This window comes from Cryptomeria japonica, chromosome 5 (assembly GCF_030272615.1).
Source record: "Cryptomeria japonica chromosome 5, Sugi_1.0, whole genome shotgun sequence".
NCBI classification, from domain to species: Eukaryota; Viridiplantae; Streptophyta; class Pinopsida; order Cupressales; family Cupressaceae; genus Cryptomeria; species Cryptomeria japonica.
The window spans coordinates 846,400,301-846,418,544 of NC_081409.1; the positions used below are offsets into that span (position 1 = coordinate 846,400,301).

At 37.0% G+C, this 18,244-nt stretch overlaps 1 protein-coding gene across 6 annotated transcripts in view; it reads right to left on the bottom strand.

Annotated features, from left to right (window-relative positions):
- LOC131072453 (protein NUCLEOLAR FACTOR 1) overlaps nucleotides 1-16,820 on the bottom strand; it is a 250,588-nt gene extending 233,768 nt beyond the window's left edge. For 5 of the 6 annotated variants that reach the window (XR_009372778.1, XM_058008619.2, XM_058008617.2 and 2 more), the window contains exons 1-3: nucleotides 16,669-16,820; nucleotides 16,443-16,575; nucleotides 16,109-16,238 (exon numbers count right to left, since the gene is read on the bottom strand). Coding sequence is in view for 5 of the 6 variants with exons in the window: in XM_058008619.2 (XP_057864602.2) it covers nucleotides 16,109-16,238 (130 nt within the window). In the remaining variant the exon portion in view is untranslated. The remainder of the gene's footprint in view (nucleotides 1-16,108; nucleotides 16,239-16,442; nucleotides 16,576-16,668) is intronic. The other variant, XM_058008618.2, reaches the window with a different exon arrangement.
- Nucleotides 16,821-18,244: the final 1,424 nt, after the last annotated feature.

Consider the following 18,244-nt stretch of genomic DNA (forward strand, 5'->3'; position numbering starts at 1 on the left):
GAGGTCTCCTATTTTTTAGGGAGAACTAGCAGTTGACTGAATGACCACCTGGGGGACCAAGGAATAGAGCAGGATCCTTTTGAGCAGTTACAGGTGTTTGGAGAGAGGTTCCTACTTTTTAGGGCGAGTCCCTACTTTTTAGCAGGAACTGTCAATTGGCCTGCAGGACTCAAACAACAACAGTGATCACAGTGCTTCAGACGGAGTTCAAATCTGAGTCGCGGATTTCATGTTATGAATAAATTAGGAAATATTTTGGATTAAATAAATAATAATAAAGAGAAATAATACAATCACTTTATATTAATAAAGTGGCCCCTTGGCACATTTTCCTAGAAGTTATAACTTAAATATATGGCCACTTTTAATGAGGAATTAGACCCTCAATGGGTCAAACCACTTAGGGGAAGTATTTATTTAATAAAAAGAAACAATTTAACATGTTTTATGATGCCAAAAGTACAACCCTAACCCCAAATTTGAATTAGGGTTTGAGGCATGTTAAAAAGACATTGGGGGCAGCATTTCAATTATTATTGAAGTTGTTTTTTGGAGAGCATTGGTAATTGCAGGTCTGCAACATTTCTTGTAGGGTTGGTTTTGGGATTTGGAGACGGAAACCTTCAGATCTTGGGTGAAAGGACAAAATCCCCCTCATCTACACTACATTTATTTGTCTGGGAAGCTCATATCTTGCCAAAAAGGGCCAATTTTCTGAGTTTTGCCTGCTACAGCAAGGAGACAATCTGATTTTCAGATCACAGCAGGTTTAGAAGTCATTTCAAACTCTATTTTATTAATTTGGTTCAGCTATTCATCCTCCAGCTGAATCGTACCATTTGGAGACAGCATGGAACACCAAAGAAATAAATTGGAGGGTTTTAACTAGAATTTTTGTTACAAAAATCATTGTTAGGGGCTAATAAGAAGAATTTCAGTGTTTGTTTGGGAGAATTGATTCATACTGGAGCTATAGGAGCAAATCAGTGGGTAAAGAGCAAACCAAATTGGAGCTTCTCTTGGCAAGAAGTTGGAATTCCATCTGGGTCTGCATAATTCTTCGTCAATTGTTTTTGACAATTCATGTTAGGGTCAATAAAACATTTTGGAGTTGTTGTCTCATTGTGGAAGCTCCAGTTTCATCATATTCTTCAGTTCAGGCAGTATGTTAGTTGGCTTTGAATGATAGCATTTAACTATTCTTTGAAATTATTCATTGCTGATAAATAAATCAGAAGTCTGAAAATTTGATTCAAGTCAGTATTTCTTTATGTATTGCATTTGTATTCATTCTAAATTGTCAAGTTTCAAGCATTAACCTCAAAAATCCAAAAAAACGCATACGCTGGCCAAAGAACTGAATTAAACAAACAAATCAGCAATCCATTCAGTGGTGGGTATCTTTCACTTCCGCTTATCCAGCGAGAAAGCAAGGAACGTGGCGGTGAATCAGCCAAGAGAACAATACTACATACACAAATCACTCTACCGCAATATTTCAGCGGGTGAACTGAATTACAAATTACTCAACTCAACCGCTTATGCAGCGGGAGGATCATTACAACCAATATCACTCAACCGCTTATGCAGCGGGAGGACTGAATTACAAATTATCAGATATAGGCGGCAAGCCAGCCTCTTCCACTTTTCAGCGGGATATGAAGATTACAATCCAGAATGGGTTAGTAGTACTACTACTTAACCTTACAATAAAAAGGAAAGTGAGAGTAGAAGTATATTGCTGAACATAAGAGATAATGATCATCAAACTAATTCAACACCAAAAATAGCAGGCTGGAAATGCATAACTAGCAACCCATAAACTCACTAAATTACTCATATCTCACTCAAATCTCTCTCCATTCACTCCAAATCAATCCCAAACCAATACTAGACAAGCAGCAACTAAGACAAGCCAAAAGGGAGCTACAAAAACACTTCAAAATACCCGGCACGCATCCCAATGCACTCTCCAAAACCCACACCTATCTAGGATATTTCAATTTGCATTATTAAATTCAAAACTCAGAGAAAGGTGCTACAAATTTTCAAGATGTATCACCAACAGCAAGAAGGAAGATTAAGCCAGTACCCAGAATGATCGGTCACTTACGCAGAGAGGTATGATCAAAAACTTGCTTCAGCCACAAGGAAACCAGCAACTCCAGAAATCACTCCAAACTCCAAAAACACTAAAATATGCACTAAAAATGTCATAAAATACATCACACAACTAGGTACTATATCTCAAGTACGAAACTAGAAACACTAGGGAGCCGCACTCCAAAGCTTCAAAGTTCATACGCCAATCCGGCAGCATAACAATGCAATTTCTCAAGATGCCCAAAATGAGAGCTCAAGGCTCATATTTATAACTCCAAGCTCCCCCAAATTCAAATGCAAAATGGCGCCCAAATTCAACTCAATTTCCCTTTCATTTCGTTTCAAGTCGTCCAACATGGCGCCCACTTCCCTATTCCTAGGCAAGTTCAAACTTTTGCCTTATGGTGGCATTTTTTTGCAATATAGAAAACATTAAACAAGAGATGTTTAATCCTCCCAAATTGCCACCAACAAATACGCCTTTTAATTATTAATTAATTAATTATTTTTCCCTAAGTCATACTCAATACATTTAATCAGTAAATGCAAATATTTAAATATTAAACCTTTGACAAGGAAATAATATTTAATTAAATTACTTATGATTCCCATACTGATCATTAACAAAAACTAGGATGAAGCGGAGTAAAGAAGACCATAGAACTGTTGCAGGATCAGGCCCTTGTATATTGCCAAAAATAGAAATGCTCCATACTGCCACTTACTAAAAATAGTAAGTCATGAATTACTACTCCGAAAAGCATGATCTTTGCACCCAGTGACAGAGCATGGAAAGCTTAGTAAGACAGCATCATCCAGACAGACAACCCCTAACTTACTAAAAATAGTAAGTTCTCATTTCACCAACATAAACCCTAATTCTTCATTCCACATAGCCTACGGGTCTCAGGAATAGGCCAATGGACCACTAAAAGCACATCATCGAGAAGGGGACATTACAGGAATGAAGTTTTGCAACTGATATGATGACAGCAACAATATACTTCGATTTGCCTTCTAAAAATAACAGTTGATATCGCCTCTTGGCCAAGAGAGATCGCTGACTTCTAACACCCAAGGAATACATTCACCATCACTCAAAGCAAACTCACAAAATTCTGAAAGTCTGAAGCAACCACCACGATCTAATATGAAAGGTCTCCTTAAGCTCAATGTGAAAAGCTGAAAACTCTCCACTCTCTACGCAACCCTTCGGAGGGTCTTTCACCTCCTCAGTTATGCTGATCAAAGGGAGGTATCGTTCCCTAGGATCTATCCTACGGACAACCTTTGGCTCCAGAACTCAAAACAAGAGATAACTGAAAAACTGATGCCCAACATGTGTTTCCCCTCTTCTATTTATTCATTTCATAATCATCATACTCATCTTCTAGAAGATAAGGTTAGGTACACTTTATATTATTTAATTATACATGTTATTTTTAATGTACCTTTAATTAGTTAATTAAATAAAGCACACACGTCTCATGATACGTGTTATCCCTTATAACATCAAATAATAATGAGATGTGAAGCCATCAATCACCACCACGTCGACCCCCTACACAACAGCTCCTTGGCATACGAGGGTCAATTATAGGCCAACCTCGTGAATGTCCATGTGCTAAGAAGAAGGGGACATTACAAAGGAGTTTTGAATATGTTCACATTTTATTATGAGCAACCGATAATGATTGCAATTAAGGGTATCGCTGCCTTAAGGAAGAACAATCAGATTGAAGGTCTGAACAATCCATCTGCCCAGCAATAACAGAAAAAGATAACACTTTCAGATCAGAATAAGGAGATAATATACTAAGCACTTCCAAAGTTCAGTAAATAAGAACAATCGGTATGCATCACTGTTGACATACACATAGAATCCTCAGGCAATATTATTATATTTATGATAATGTCTCTGCATACAGCATGTATATGTTTTCTGATTATCATGTAGACATTCTGCATATTTATACTGATTAGTACTCTACAAATTCACTATAACATTATCCATCTAATGAATCACATATTCTAAGTGTTGCTGGTATGATGGAAGGGGGAGGAATTACAGTTAGGATAACAGTGTTGGGGTGATCTCACAGGCACACAACCTCATGGCTTAAGACCGGGGAGTCCCATGAGGCCAAGGGGGTACAAGGGTGCTGCCCTTGGGCCAGTGAAGTATAGGCTTCCTGGGCACCTTACTGTGACTATCCCCCTCCCTCTGTCATATTGGATGAAGAAGTAGATATGGAACATAGGATAGGTATGACAAGTGGAGGAGAACGGTGATAGGATACCCACTAAGTAGGCCACCTCATCAATGGCATGGACCACGTGAGGTCAAGGGGGTTTTGACTGCCCTTGAGCCTAGTTGGGGGAGTCTCTTGGGCACCACACTTGTTCAAACTACCCTATGTTCAATACATGAATACATCTGTAACAAACTGATATCTTACTTAGCACAGATAGTAGAACCTGTCATAATCATTCATACAACTCTGTACATAGATTTCATTTCTCCTAACCTGTTTGCAGGACTCTACAACGGATCTCCAGGTATTCCTAAACCCATTACCCTCCAATAAGGGCATAAGACAGGTATTCATTTATATGTTATTCTGAAAGTTATTATCTAAAGTTATTGCCTATGAATGTAGATGTTATTATACTAGCTTATCTAAATAATAATTAGTGCTGCTGCTTATATATGTCGGTAATGTTAAAATTAAATTTCCTTATACTTAGATAGGACTGTTATTTTCTAGGCAATTCCAGGGAAGGGACATTACAAGGATGAAAGGAAGAGATACAATCAAAGAAGGTAAGAAGCCCATTGCATTGAGTATGTGTAGATCTCAAAACTATTTTTTAATCACTGAAAGATAGAAGTGAATGGCATCAGGATGACAAGTGTTGGAGACTCCACTGAAAGCTTTACGCCAAACATGGCAAAGGTAAAGAATGAGCAGCTGCCAAGAAAAGAGGAAGAGAAGCATAGCAAAATACCAAGATCATGTAGAGAACAGCTTTCACAAGAACCCTCAACACCATTCAATGTTAAGGAGTTGTCACCTGATTCATTGATAGAGCATTTACGTAATTTGCAAAAGAGAAAAGAGTGAGAGGGTCTCATTTGTAAAAGCATGTGAGTAGTACTCCAAGCATTTCCTATGAATCTAGTCATGTTCAAGATGCAAATTCCACTTACAGAACAAGCAAGGAGAATTCTTCGCTCACCATGAGTAACCATGAGGAGCATTTCCAACTTCAAGCCAACGAAGAACAAGAAAGGGAAAATGTATGAGGTCTTCAGATTTCTTTCATTAATGATTGGTGACCAAATCCACTTGTGCATAGCAAGGGTGGGTAAGTAAGGCTGCATAAGGTTACATGGCTTCTAGCAAAAGCAGAAAAATCAAAAGCAAGGGCAGCAGTATAACATTTTCAAGGTTGTAAGCATGCATATCTTTTCATGGCAATTTTGTTGCTCTAGCATGTAATTTGCTCACCACTTGTTTGTATAGTGAGTGGAGTGCAAGAAACAGAAACTCATCCAAGAGAGGAAGCTTTTAGATAGCGTGTAGCTGTAAATTCACTTCTAGCAAGGTAAAGAGCATCATGGTGATGGGTTTTTATAAAATCTCAACACAGCAATAGCATGTACATAGTTATAGTGGAAAAACCTCAACATAGCTGTAGCATGTGCATAGTTACAGTATGAAAATGATTTCAGTTGTTGTAGTGTTCCAGCAGTTGGCTGTTGCAGTGATGGATATTTTTTATGTATTTTGATGAATTTTCATTTTATAGTCTCTGGGGTCTATTGATCTCATATTGTTTTTGTGTTTTGGAGGAGTGTTGATTTCCTTTAAGTTGGTCATACCACTCTTATTTAGGCTGTATCATTCTAAAGGCATCACTTGGGTTCCATACACTCCTTTCTTGTTGATTGTTGATTATTAATGATGAAGTGGTTGCTCGCCATACAATTCATGAGGAGAAGATTGGAGTTTTTCTGAAGTAGTGGTGTGAGGTTTTCACTAATCGCCCCATTGCAAATGGGGACCCCCACTTTTTTCTGCTTCTAGGTTAGGTTTTTGAGTCTTTAGCTGTTAGCCTTTGCTTTGAAGAAGTGTAGTATCCCAAGTGGCTAAGATGTGATCAAGTCAAGGCTTTCTCTCTTTAGGATGAAGTCAGGCAAGCCACTTCCTTTGTCCTTTACGACCTGCCTCTCCCAGCATTGCCAGTGGTTGCCCAAGCCCAATCGCTTCCCATCCATCTCCCCTTTTCATTCCACTTCCCCTCATTTCCTTCCATTCCACTCCCATCTCCTAACTTCCCTTACATAAACCTCTCCTTCCATTCACCCTACCTTCCTTTAACCTTCATCCTCACCTTCAACTCCTTTACTACCTCCCACTTACCATTTCCTATCATTCATCCCTTCCACTTCACCTTCTTCCATTCTCCCATCCATTTTCTACTTTCCCTCACTTCCCTCTATTTCACCCCTTATCCTTTCACTTCCTTTCTTACCCTTCAACCTATCATCACCACCTAACATCCATCTCCCTTCACCCTTCTTTCCTTCCATCATCTTCTCACTCTCACCCCCACTTTCTACCTTTCTTCTACCTCTTATACCTCCCATTTCCTACATTCTCTAACCTACATCTCATACACCTTATATCCTAAACCTCCCTTAATACCCTTTCGTACCCATATCTCTCACCTTCTCCTTACCACTTCCCCTATCCTTCTACTTTACCTACCCCATTTCCTAATTCCTATTTCCTAGCTCCTAGCCTACCCATCCTAACTTATCATCAACCCCTTAACTACCCCCATCCTACCCCCCCACATCCTACACCCAACCTCTTGTTATCTCCTTATAACTCTCTCAATACCCGTTATACCTCCCACATCCTCCATCTACCATACCCCATGGTATGCCCTACCCTTTCCTACATCCCCCACATCCATATCCCTTATGTCTCCCTTTCCCCAGCATCCTCTACTTCCCTTTCTCCTGTGCCCTTTCTTTACCATATCTCTTCATCCCTCCTTGCCACAGCATTGTTGACCCCCACAAAACACTACGGAGGAAATTTAAAAAGGTTTTAAGGCACTGCGTATGTTATTGTTTGGGCCCCACCAACTTTAGAGTGGAGAACGAAAATGTTTCTAAGGCATTGATAATGCCACTTCGGCATAGAGGCTAAATTGACATCAACGCTTCCTTTGGGTTAAGAAGTATGGACTCAGCCCACAATTTATCTTTGATCACCTTCAAATTTCAAAAAATCAAAAATTTGGCTAAGGCATGAAAATGATCTAGGTTGTCATTACTTTGAACACCCTTCATTGCTTTGAACGCCCTATCATTGCTTTAGACACCTTGTCATTGCCTAGAATGCACTGTCATTGCCTAGAATGCCTTGTCATTGCTTTAGACACCTTGTCATTGCCTAGAACACCCTTTCATTGCCTAAAACACCTCATCTTTGGCTGCAATGATGTATGAGTGAGAGTGTAATGTCCCCTTTTCCGCTCTAGTTTGTTTTGGGGGCCGTTGGCCTATTCCAAAGACCCTAGGCTAGTCGGAAGCAGAAATTAGGGTTTCCTACCTCTGGAAGGATGTTTCTGTAGTTTCAAAGGCTTACATGTTGGAATTTGTCAGTTTGGATTCTAGATTCCTTCTGGGTTTTCAGAAAGCTTCACAATAAGGGTACATGCATAGCAAGTTATGGAGTTTGACCAACTTACTATTTTTAGTAAGTGGAGGCAGAAGCAGTTGAGTTCTCTAAGTTTTTCTGGGTTTTCTGAGAACTCTGCGATGGTATGACATGCAAAACAATCTGAGGACCTTTTTGGGACTTACTATTTTTAGTAAGTTTGGCAGCTACTTAGAATGTGGTAAAAATCACTTTGGAAACACTTACTATTTTTAGCAGTATGCTATTTATAGTTAGTACTATTTTTGGCAGGGATTCTACAACTCAACTCAGTGGCTATTTCTGGCAGTATTATTTTGCCAGGATCATGTATTCACTCAGATGACTATTTTTAGCAGTTCAGTTCAAAGCTCCAACTCAGTTCAATTTTGGTGATTTCCAACACTTCAGTCTCCGGCTCAATTTGGCAATAATCACTAGTTGAGGAGAAGGTATTTTTAATATATCAATACCTTAGGCATGAGGTATTAATATTTGATTATTTTATGGATGGACGACTTAGGAGGGGAGAAAATGTTAATTTTATCCTGTCTATTCGGGCAAAATTTGCATATGACTTCAAGGGGGTTGTCGTGGTGTTAATAATTAAATTATAACTCAAGGCAAATGGGGCGATTTTCTAAGTATATTGCCTTAGTAATTATTTTATTTGGAAGTCATAGTTGGGCGCCCACTTTACACTTTATTTTATGACACTTGTATTTATTAAAAAGAGCAATTTTGGGTGAATGTGAGTTGGGCGAACTTGTGCAAGGAAATGAAATGAAATGCAACGCCAAATGTGGATGAAATGGAATTGCATTTGGTTTGGGCGCATTTAGAGAGCATTTGAATTTGAATTTGGCTGGAAAAAAGTTATAAATACAGGCCTTGAGCTCTCATTTGATATCCATGAAAATTTGTATAACGAAGTGCTGCCGGAATGGTGTCAGATTTGTGCTTCAAAGTTGCGAGCTTCCTAGCCTATGCCAGTTTCGTGCTTGAGATATAGCACCTAGGTACGGATAGACTATTTCTCACTCAAAGGAATAGATAGAGCTTATTGGGAATGGATGATTCAGTTGGTTTTTTGTTTCTGGTGTGAGTTGTGTTTTCCTGGTTGCTAGTTGGCGTCATGGCTGAAGCGTATTTTCACTCCTAGTTTCCTATGCGGGCTTCTGTTGATTCTGGGTATTGGCTCTAAAGATTTCTATGCTCCCAACGATGAGATTTGTAAGTTTACAGCTCCTAGTATTGAGTTTCCAAATTTTAATTGCAAATCAAACTTTTCAGATTAGACATTTTTGTTAGGGAGTGCATTGGGATGCGTGACAAGTGTTTGGGGTTATATTGTTGTTGTTTTCTTGTTGGTTCTTAGTCGCTCTATGTTATTTATCAGTTGGGGTGTGTTGTTGAGTGATTTGAGTGGGTTTTGAAAGAGTTAGGAGCATTTTGGTGTGTTTTGGTGTTGCTGGTTATGCATTTCCAGCTTGCTGTCATAAATATCAGATTTTCGAAAGTTGGTCATTGGGTGTGCTTTTGAGAGTGTGAGTAGATTGGGTGGTTAGATTATGATTGGAGGTGTTGTTGCAGTTGTCAGCTCATAATCAGCAATTGGCTATCAAATTTCATATTTATTGTAATGTTGGTTAGTAGTACTAACAGCAACATTTTAGTTTTCTGCTGTCCCACTGCATAAGTGGAAGAGGCTTAGCCACCTATCTTAGATTAGTAATATTTCTTATATTCAGAAATCTTGTAATAAATTTGTAAAGCTGGTTAGTAGTACTAACAGCTATCTTTCAGATTTCTTAGTTGGCTCCCACTGCATAAGTGGAAGAGGTTGGCTTGGCCGCCTATCTCGAGTTTGTAATTCTGTCCTCCCGTTGAATAAGCGGTGGAGTTGATATTAAATTTCTATTTCTAGTCCTCCCGCTACACAAGCAATTGAGTGATTGCATTCTTCAGTTATTTGCCTTGTCCTTGGCTGGTTTACCGCCAGGTGATTGCATAGTTTTCAATATCCCGCTGTATAAGCGGAAGGGGTTGGCTTGCCGCCCGAAGATTGTAATCATTTTCAGTTATTGGCATCTAACGATCCCCTCGACACTATATGCTCTCACCCTCCCAGATTGGGCTCTCGGTGAACAAAAAGTGGAGGGTTACTTTTAGCAGCATTTGGTTTACATTTCCTAACATTAACAAGTGTTGTGTTGAATGTAACTTTGTGATAAAATCGGAAAAAAATTAAGGGGGATATTACAGAGAGTGATCAAGCCTAGTTCAATTTGGAAAGAAGAGAAGCAATGCCTTGGACTCTAAACAATGCGAATCATTTGGTAAATGTGATGAACAAAGAACAAGGACATTTAATGAATGCAAGAGCAAAAAAATGGGCATTTCATGACACCACCTCAACATTTGAGCTTCCACGATGTGATCTCTATGCTACATTCAATGCGAAATTTCAAAGTTCGAAGATGGATTTAAGTGATAAAGTCTATAAAATGATTGCAAGGCGATTTAATTTAAAAGACTCAAAAGACAAAGCTTGAGGCCTCTTGCCAATAACAATAGCATTGCATTCAGTGAAAGTCGTTGAACAAAAGGGGAAACATTCAAGTCAATGACCAATAAATCGATTTAATCAAGGTAGCGTATTGAAGCTAGGCGAATGCACTTAATGATTTTGATGCAAAGTTTGAAGTACTTCATTGGTGACAATTGCAATACATTCAATATCAGCCGATTGCATTTTAAAATGTAGATGTGATACATTCAATGTAAGCGGTAAAATATAACAAGATCATTTCTTCAAGATGCCACGATTTGGATCAATATACTTTCATTTAAAATCTGAAATAAAAATCTATAAGACATTGAATGAAAGCAACTTTGGTGTTCATCATTTGCAAACACATTAATGAAATCACCAAACACTTGTGATGAAGTATCAAACTTTGTGAGTGACTATAATTTTGTGTTGATCATTGCATTTGATCTGTCTGAGGCAATGACACAATCCGTCTAAGGCAACGATAAGGTTTGATGCAAGCAATCATCATGAGGAGTAATGAAAAGCAACATCAAGGCAAAGGGTTGCAATCAACATCAAGCATTTAAGGTGGAAATTTTCACAATCTTGAATTTGATCTGTACGAGGAAATGACACAATCCGTCCTAGGCATGTAAACTTCATTAAAGATATGGTGAATTCTATGTGTTGATTCAACAATTTGCATGGTCTCTACTTCTCATTGAATTTTCATGTTATTTAGATGAATGGAAGAACTTTGTGCATGATCAATGGTGAAATTCTTATATCCATACTACTAACACCTTGCTGATGGTAAAGTGCCCTGCATAGTCAATTGGATCCATCTTAGCCAAAGCTTAACTTCACTTATCGCTTCTTCATTGACATGCAACAACTTGATGGTGTCTATGCTTGTGGTGATGATTTGAAAATCATAAGGCTATCCTTAGGAGATTGCACTAGCCTTGTGGAGATGTTCATAGTATTTCGAAGTAAAGCTTATTTCGAGTTTCATCAAAGATTGTCCTTTGCTCTTGCATTCCTAGGATTAGATTAGATCTTTCTCATCCCTTACCTTTTCCTTTTTTCAAATCAAGTGAAATCCCATATTCCAGAAACATTCAAAGCATTCAACATAAATCCACCTTGTGATTCCAGCAATATCACATCATGCACAACTGATGTCTATCCAAAAGCATGTCAAGACCTGACATTCGAGAACCTTGGAGTCATCCCACTTGATCGCGCAACTTAGCATTTGGGAGTCTTTATTCAAGAGAGGATAGAATACTTAGTATTTTATTCTGTGTTGCATAGTGCATAAAAACACCATCAACTAGTCATACATCTTTGATTGGGCCATGCTTGTTAGCTAGGCATGAGAGTCACAAGTAAATCGCTGCTTGTTTTGGCGTCTTTTCTCATTGATTGGCTTTGGGTATGCAAAACAGTCCACTTTGGAGTGGATTTTGAGATTGGAGTGGAGTTTGGAGCTGTAGTTATCTACTGTCATAAGTGCTACAGCTGCAAACATACTCATTTACAGGCCTGGACATGTGGTTCCTGTTATCAGACTGTTATACTCTTTCTTCGAGTGGTTTCAGTGAAGTTTGGTGTGCTCGAAGGCGTCTTTCCAGCTTGTGAACATTGTGCGGTGATTGGGAAATGAATTGGTAAGGTTTCTGGATGCTTATCACACTGCCCAGACCTGTTTACAGCGAATTCCAGAGCTAAATCAGAACAGTACCAGCATAATATTCATCATCCGTCAAGGTATATTGTTATTATTTTCAAGTTGGGTGAATTGTTATGATTTTGGGTCTTTTGGGGTTATTACAGCAGTTCCATTTATCATCAGTATTGAAATGGTAGAGCATACGAAATACTAGAAAGTTAAATCATTATTGCCCAAAAATAAAGAGATATTGATTTCAATTGGATGGTTAATACATTTGTCTTTTTAAAGTCTTTTGATTTCCCATGTCAACTACCCAAACTTCCTTATGGGAATAACTTCCAAAAAAATAACTATTAAATTATTATTTTCTAACTATTAACTACCTATGATGTAATAAATCCAACATTCCCCCCTCCGGTACATCAATCTGAACAAAGGGCAGAACACTGCAAGAGTTGAACACAACAACCCTTCTGAAGACTTTGATTTAGTATCTCCACCAATTCTCCTCACTTGCCCAAGTAACACCAAATTGAACACAGCAATAGATCTCTTGACTGTCAAACCTGCAAAATGCCTGTGAATCAGGATATAGATCACTATTCCTCTTGTGAATCAAGACAAACTCCATTATTCACAAGAAAAAAACCAATCAATTGTGCATCAAGACTCAATCAATTATCCACAATAATGCAACCACCAATCAACTGCGAATTGAGACTAACTCAATTATCCACAATAACACACCTACAAAACTATGGATCTAGAGAAACTCAATTATCTGTCGGCAACACTCACCAAGTCTACAAATTGAGACATACTCTATCATCTGCAAACCAAAATAAAATTGTCATGCTCGCCCCCCCCCGCTCCCCCACTCCTCCATGAAGGGACTCGAGTGAAAGATGAAATGACACTTCTCATGCGATATATCATCTCTGAGTGAGAGACTAACTCGAGATGACCAACAATGAGGAAATGCATGGTCCCCATGGGTTTGATGCCAATTATTTCAAAGATTTTTGGGATGTCATCGAAATGGATTGCTTAGAGATGGTAGAGGAGACTTGCAAGTATTTCAGATTTCATGAGGATGCCAATGCTTCTTTCTTGGCACTTATTCCCAAGGAATCATAGGCTGCGATAATAGTTTATTAAACTTACTTCAAACAGACTTAAAAAAGTTCTGCCCAACCTAATCTCTAAAGAGCAAATAAAATTTGTCCCTCATAATCACATCTCAAAAGGTATCATTCTTTCTTAAGATGCAATTCACTCAAGGAAAGGAGATAAGGGGGGCATTATGGCCACTAAGCTAGATATGGCTAATGCTTTTAACAGGCTGAAACATGTGGCCATATTCCACACTTTGCAAAAGTTGGTATTTAATGAAAAGAATTTTGGATGGATCAAAACCTACATTGTTGACCCATGGATTGCTCCCATTTACTATAAAATTTGAAATTCTTTGAAGAAGACTGGAGGAACAAAAATTTTGATGGGTATGCCCACCTTCTAGGAAGGAAAAGAGCTTAATCATGCTCAATTTGCTGATGATTCAGCAAAGCTACTGCACAGATTGCTAGGACGTTTGCTACAATCCCCAAAGAATTCAAAAGAAAATATAGCTATCATAATAAACAGTCATAAATTGGTAATTCATTCTCTCATCCTTATAATCATGAGGCTGCTTAAATTTCTAGAATTATGAGTTATAAAGTATGCAATGAGCAACCTTTCTCCTACTTGGAGATACCTATCTCTTTACGTTTTAACAGAACTACATATATGCATTGGGATAAACTGATAAGTAAAATCAGAAATGAAAGCTAACATTAGCAGCTGGTCCAATTCTTGGCTTACTCCTCCTAAGATACTTCTAATCAATTATGTCGTGGGTGCCCTTCCAATATGCTAGCTTGGTACTGTAAGCAGTGCTGAACGAGTCATTCAAAAACAGGAGCAGCTTATGTTGAAATTCCTTTGGGAGGATGGATAACAGGGATAATAAGAAGAAAGACCATTTAGTCAAAAGGGAGCAGCTAACAAGAACAAAAAAATGAGGAGATCTAGGCCTAAGAATTCTTTGAGATCAGCAAAACCCCTTGGCAGCAAAATGTTTAGACAATGATCTCTCAACTGGAAAGGTAGTGGACTAAATTTTTATGCCAAAAGTATCAATTTCAGCCTATAAAATATATTTCTCAGCACCCTTCTATAATCAAGAAGTCCCAAATTTGGTGAAAAGTTGAAGCTATTGTTCCCTTTAATTACCAGCATCTCTCTTGGTTGTCTTCTAATGGGTCTAAGATACATCTCCTAGAGGATATAATCATAAGAAATTGCAAACCTAGAAACTCCAATGAGGTAAAGGAATGGTTAAATCAAAATAATATCCTCACCTTATTTCAAGCCATAAATTTTGATGGAGTAGCCAAAGGCAAAGCTAAATTTATCTTCCAATGAATATGAGGGAAGATTGGTAAGCCTTTACTAACTCTTTTGAGAAGCACATTCCTCTTGATCCTCTAGCTGAAGATAAAGTTATCTAGGGGTGTATTAAAGGAACAGGAACATAGTCCGTCAACAAAGGCTACAAAGGAACATCCCACTCTTCCCAATTGGAGGCATATCTGGCATATTAGTGGCATCCCTGAAGCGAAATTCTTATATTGGCTTCTCTTACAAAATAAATAGCTGACATTTGACAATTGTCAAAAGCAAAAATTTCCTGGCCCTAGCCAGTGTGCTCTATGTTTCAACGAGGAAAAGAATTAAGACCATATATTAATTAAGTATAATTATGCCAGGCAACTGTGGAAGCTAGAATTACTCAACATTTTTCTCAAAGCTACTATTTCTGACTCATTCCAAAAAACAATTGACATCCATCACAACCTTCGAGATATTCACAGAAAAGCCACCTAGATCACTTCAGATAGATCTCTTCTCCCCATTCTTTTTGTAGTATATGAAAAGCTAGTTTTCACCAAATCTTCAAGAGAAATTGTCCAAAGCTGTGTCCAATACCTTGAACATTCTAGCACTCCTTCGAGACTCAGCCCATCATGTTCCCCTAAGGTCTACAGAAAATCAGAAAAGTTCTCGTTCCCCTAATACCCAAGACAAAGATTACAGTCTATACCAGCAAAATAAGGAATACAAGCTCCCAACTGACAAGCAATGCAATTAAACTATCGCATCATAAAAGTGTTTTGTCTGCTGCACATGGTTAAATTTATAATTTATAAACTCTATCAGCAAGAACTTTACTTTGATTGACTTCCATCACATTCCAAGGGCAAAAGACAGCATTGCTGACAATCTAGCTAATCAAAGTGCAGGTCTTCTAGCTACTACACTGTACATTTGGAGCAGTCAAGCAAGTTCTTAGTGATTTCTTGAAGTCTTCCCTCCTCTCCTTTTGTTGTGTATTGACTTATGTTTAATTTCTATTTCTGAGCAGACCTGTTTTGGCAAAAGCAATCTGAATTCACCCTCAATCTGTAGATATGTATTTACAGTGGGAGTTCCTTTCCAACTGTGTGTTGGTGCAGCATCACCTGGCTTGCCATATTCTTCATCTTTTCTTTGAATTATGGTATTAAGCTAGCCAAGGTTCTGGATGAAGAAATGTAATGGAATCGTGTAATCTCACTGCAATTTTCAGCCGAGTTGTATTTTATGTATCAATATAAATACTTGTTGTCAATATATATATATTTAAATTTGGCATACAACTCTCATAGTTGTCATACAATTCAATTAGTTGTAAGTTGTAACTGTGAACTATCAATTATAAAGCTCCAATTCACTTAGAAATCCAAATCCATAAGTGTAATCAAAAGATGTGCAACATCCAAATAAGTTGAGAATTTTTTCTTAGTTGACAAATACTATCCAAGGCAACAGGCTTTTGAAAAGCAAAAATATATTATGAAAGCAGTTGAACTTCATAATTATAAAAGACCAAGAATTTAAGAAATATAAGAACGGAAAAAAATCAAATAGACAGCTCCAAAGGACAGAGGTGAAAAGAACCAAGCACATAGTAAGAAAAATTATATGAGTTACCAACTAAAGATGTCCTTATATCAGATTGTTTTTGTTTGAAAGCATTATTCTTGGCCTTAAGCTTGTGCTTTGACTCCATAATTTGTTTTGAGTGCTGCTTCTCAATTTTCTGAAATTTACCCATGTTCATCTGCAAAAAAAGTTAAATCCAAAGGTTATCACTACAAAAGGAATTTACATGAGCAAATCAAACAAAAACAAAATGATTAAATTAACAAGACATCAACAGCAACATGACTAACATGCTGATTCCATGGTAAACACGTTCTCGCTTATTTTTTGAAAAAGAAAAAAACCAAAGAACAGATAAATGTCGGTGCATTCAGATACTTACGCAATCCCTGCGTGTCCCTTTAATCTTGGATTGTTGAAATAGCTTTTGCAGTGATGGTCTTTTGAGATTAACTTAATGACCAATCTTAATATTCTTGTTTCTTTCCTGCTTTTTTATTCTCGAGGAATGGTTGCTGCAATGGAGAAGAGGGCAGAAAATATTAAAATGCAGTTGTATAAAGCAGAAATTGAGGTTCACAGGAGGTTTAAGGGTGAAAAAATATTACTAGATTTTGCCCTTACTGCAACACTGGCAGATGCTGGTTAATTGTCGAAAAAAACTAGCGGTTGGAAGTATTAGTTTTGAAACTTCAAATCGAATTGCTTCGCTTCCATTATGGGGTAACCCTAAATTTGGGAAGGTTTTTTTATTTTATTTAATTGTATGCTTGTATTTTTTATTTAAATATATTTGAGTTAGAATTTATAATTTTGCTTAGTTTTAAATGGCGTTGGGGAATCGATTTATGAATTTATTTATTGGTTAAATTGTATTTTATTTTTAAAAAATATATATTGAATTCTTTGTATAACAATTAGTAAAATTTTATGAAAGTTGGGTTTAGAATTTCAAACACCCGTTTCTTCAACTTTTTTTTTCGTTTATGCTTCATTACATAGCTTTTATCAGGTGGTGAAACTTATTTTCATTCATTTACAATTGGAAACTTTTGTATCTTATTTAGATTTTAGTTTTAATGCTTTATTGGTGCAATGGTAGTTTTATGGTTTTGTAGTTTATATTTTTAATTGTGCAATCTTATTGGTTGTATTTTCTTATTGTATAGATATTTTAATATTTTAAAATTATATCATTATTCTTAATAAGGGTTATAATAGAGATAGTAAAAGGAGGCTATAATAGAGGGAATGGAAAAAAAAAAATCTTAACATAAATTTGGCAGTCATGTATACATCAATTTGTTTTACATCTAATTAGAGGTATTTATATATGTGAAAATTTTTTAGTCATGTGAAGTCTCATTTAGTTTTGTGTATGTTTTGAGAGAATTACTTAATATATTTACATATAGATAAATGGCACAATATTGTGTAAAGTCCAACACCTTCCCTCATATTATTACTCTTTTATTTACACACATGCCCATATCATTTATTCATGTTTATCCACAGTCTCAAATATTCCTTGTTTATTATGCTTATTTATGCACGTAATAGATCTTGATGGTTAAAATATGGTTATATGTTATTTTGATCATAACTTTTGAATGTAATTTAGAATCATAAATTATATGTGTTGGAAGAAAAACAATCAAGTGTGAACTAGATTGATCTCAAATTTTGGCAAATTAATCTTGTGTGTGTAAAATTGATCTTAGACCAATGGATTTGACCCTTACAATTTTAAAATTTAAATTTAGATTCTAGCCAAGTCCCACCTAGAGTTGACTAAACCCCTGTTTGCGGGATTTATTGTTATAGAATTGTATTAAAAGGCATTTAATTACATTTAGTTTAGACATCCAAAAATACCAAATATCATTTACATTTAAATAAAGAATATACTAGGATCACTTTGATTGGAGATGTAGATGGAGGAAATGGATTGAATACAAGATTCAATCTTCCAAGATCCAACAATGAAGTTTTTAATCTAAACTAGAATGCTATCAAACTCTACTCCATTGCACTCCTATTCCTCAAGATTTCACATTTAATATATTTGCTCTTAGAAGCACTTATGCAAAAAGCTATGAGGAAATGGAGATTTGAGAATGCAAAGATAGCGGATAAGATGTCAAGATAATGGGATGCAAACTAACATAAGTTTGTCTCTTAAAG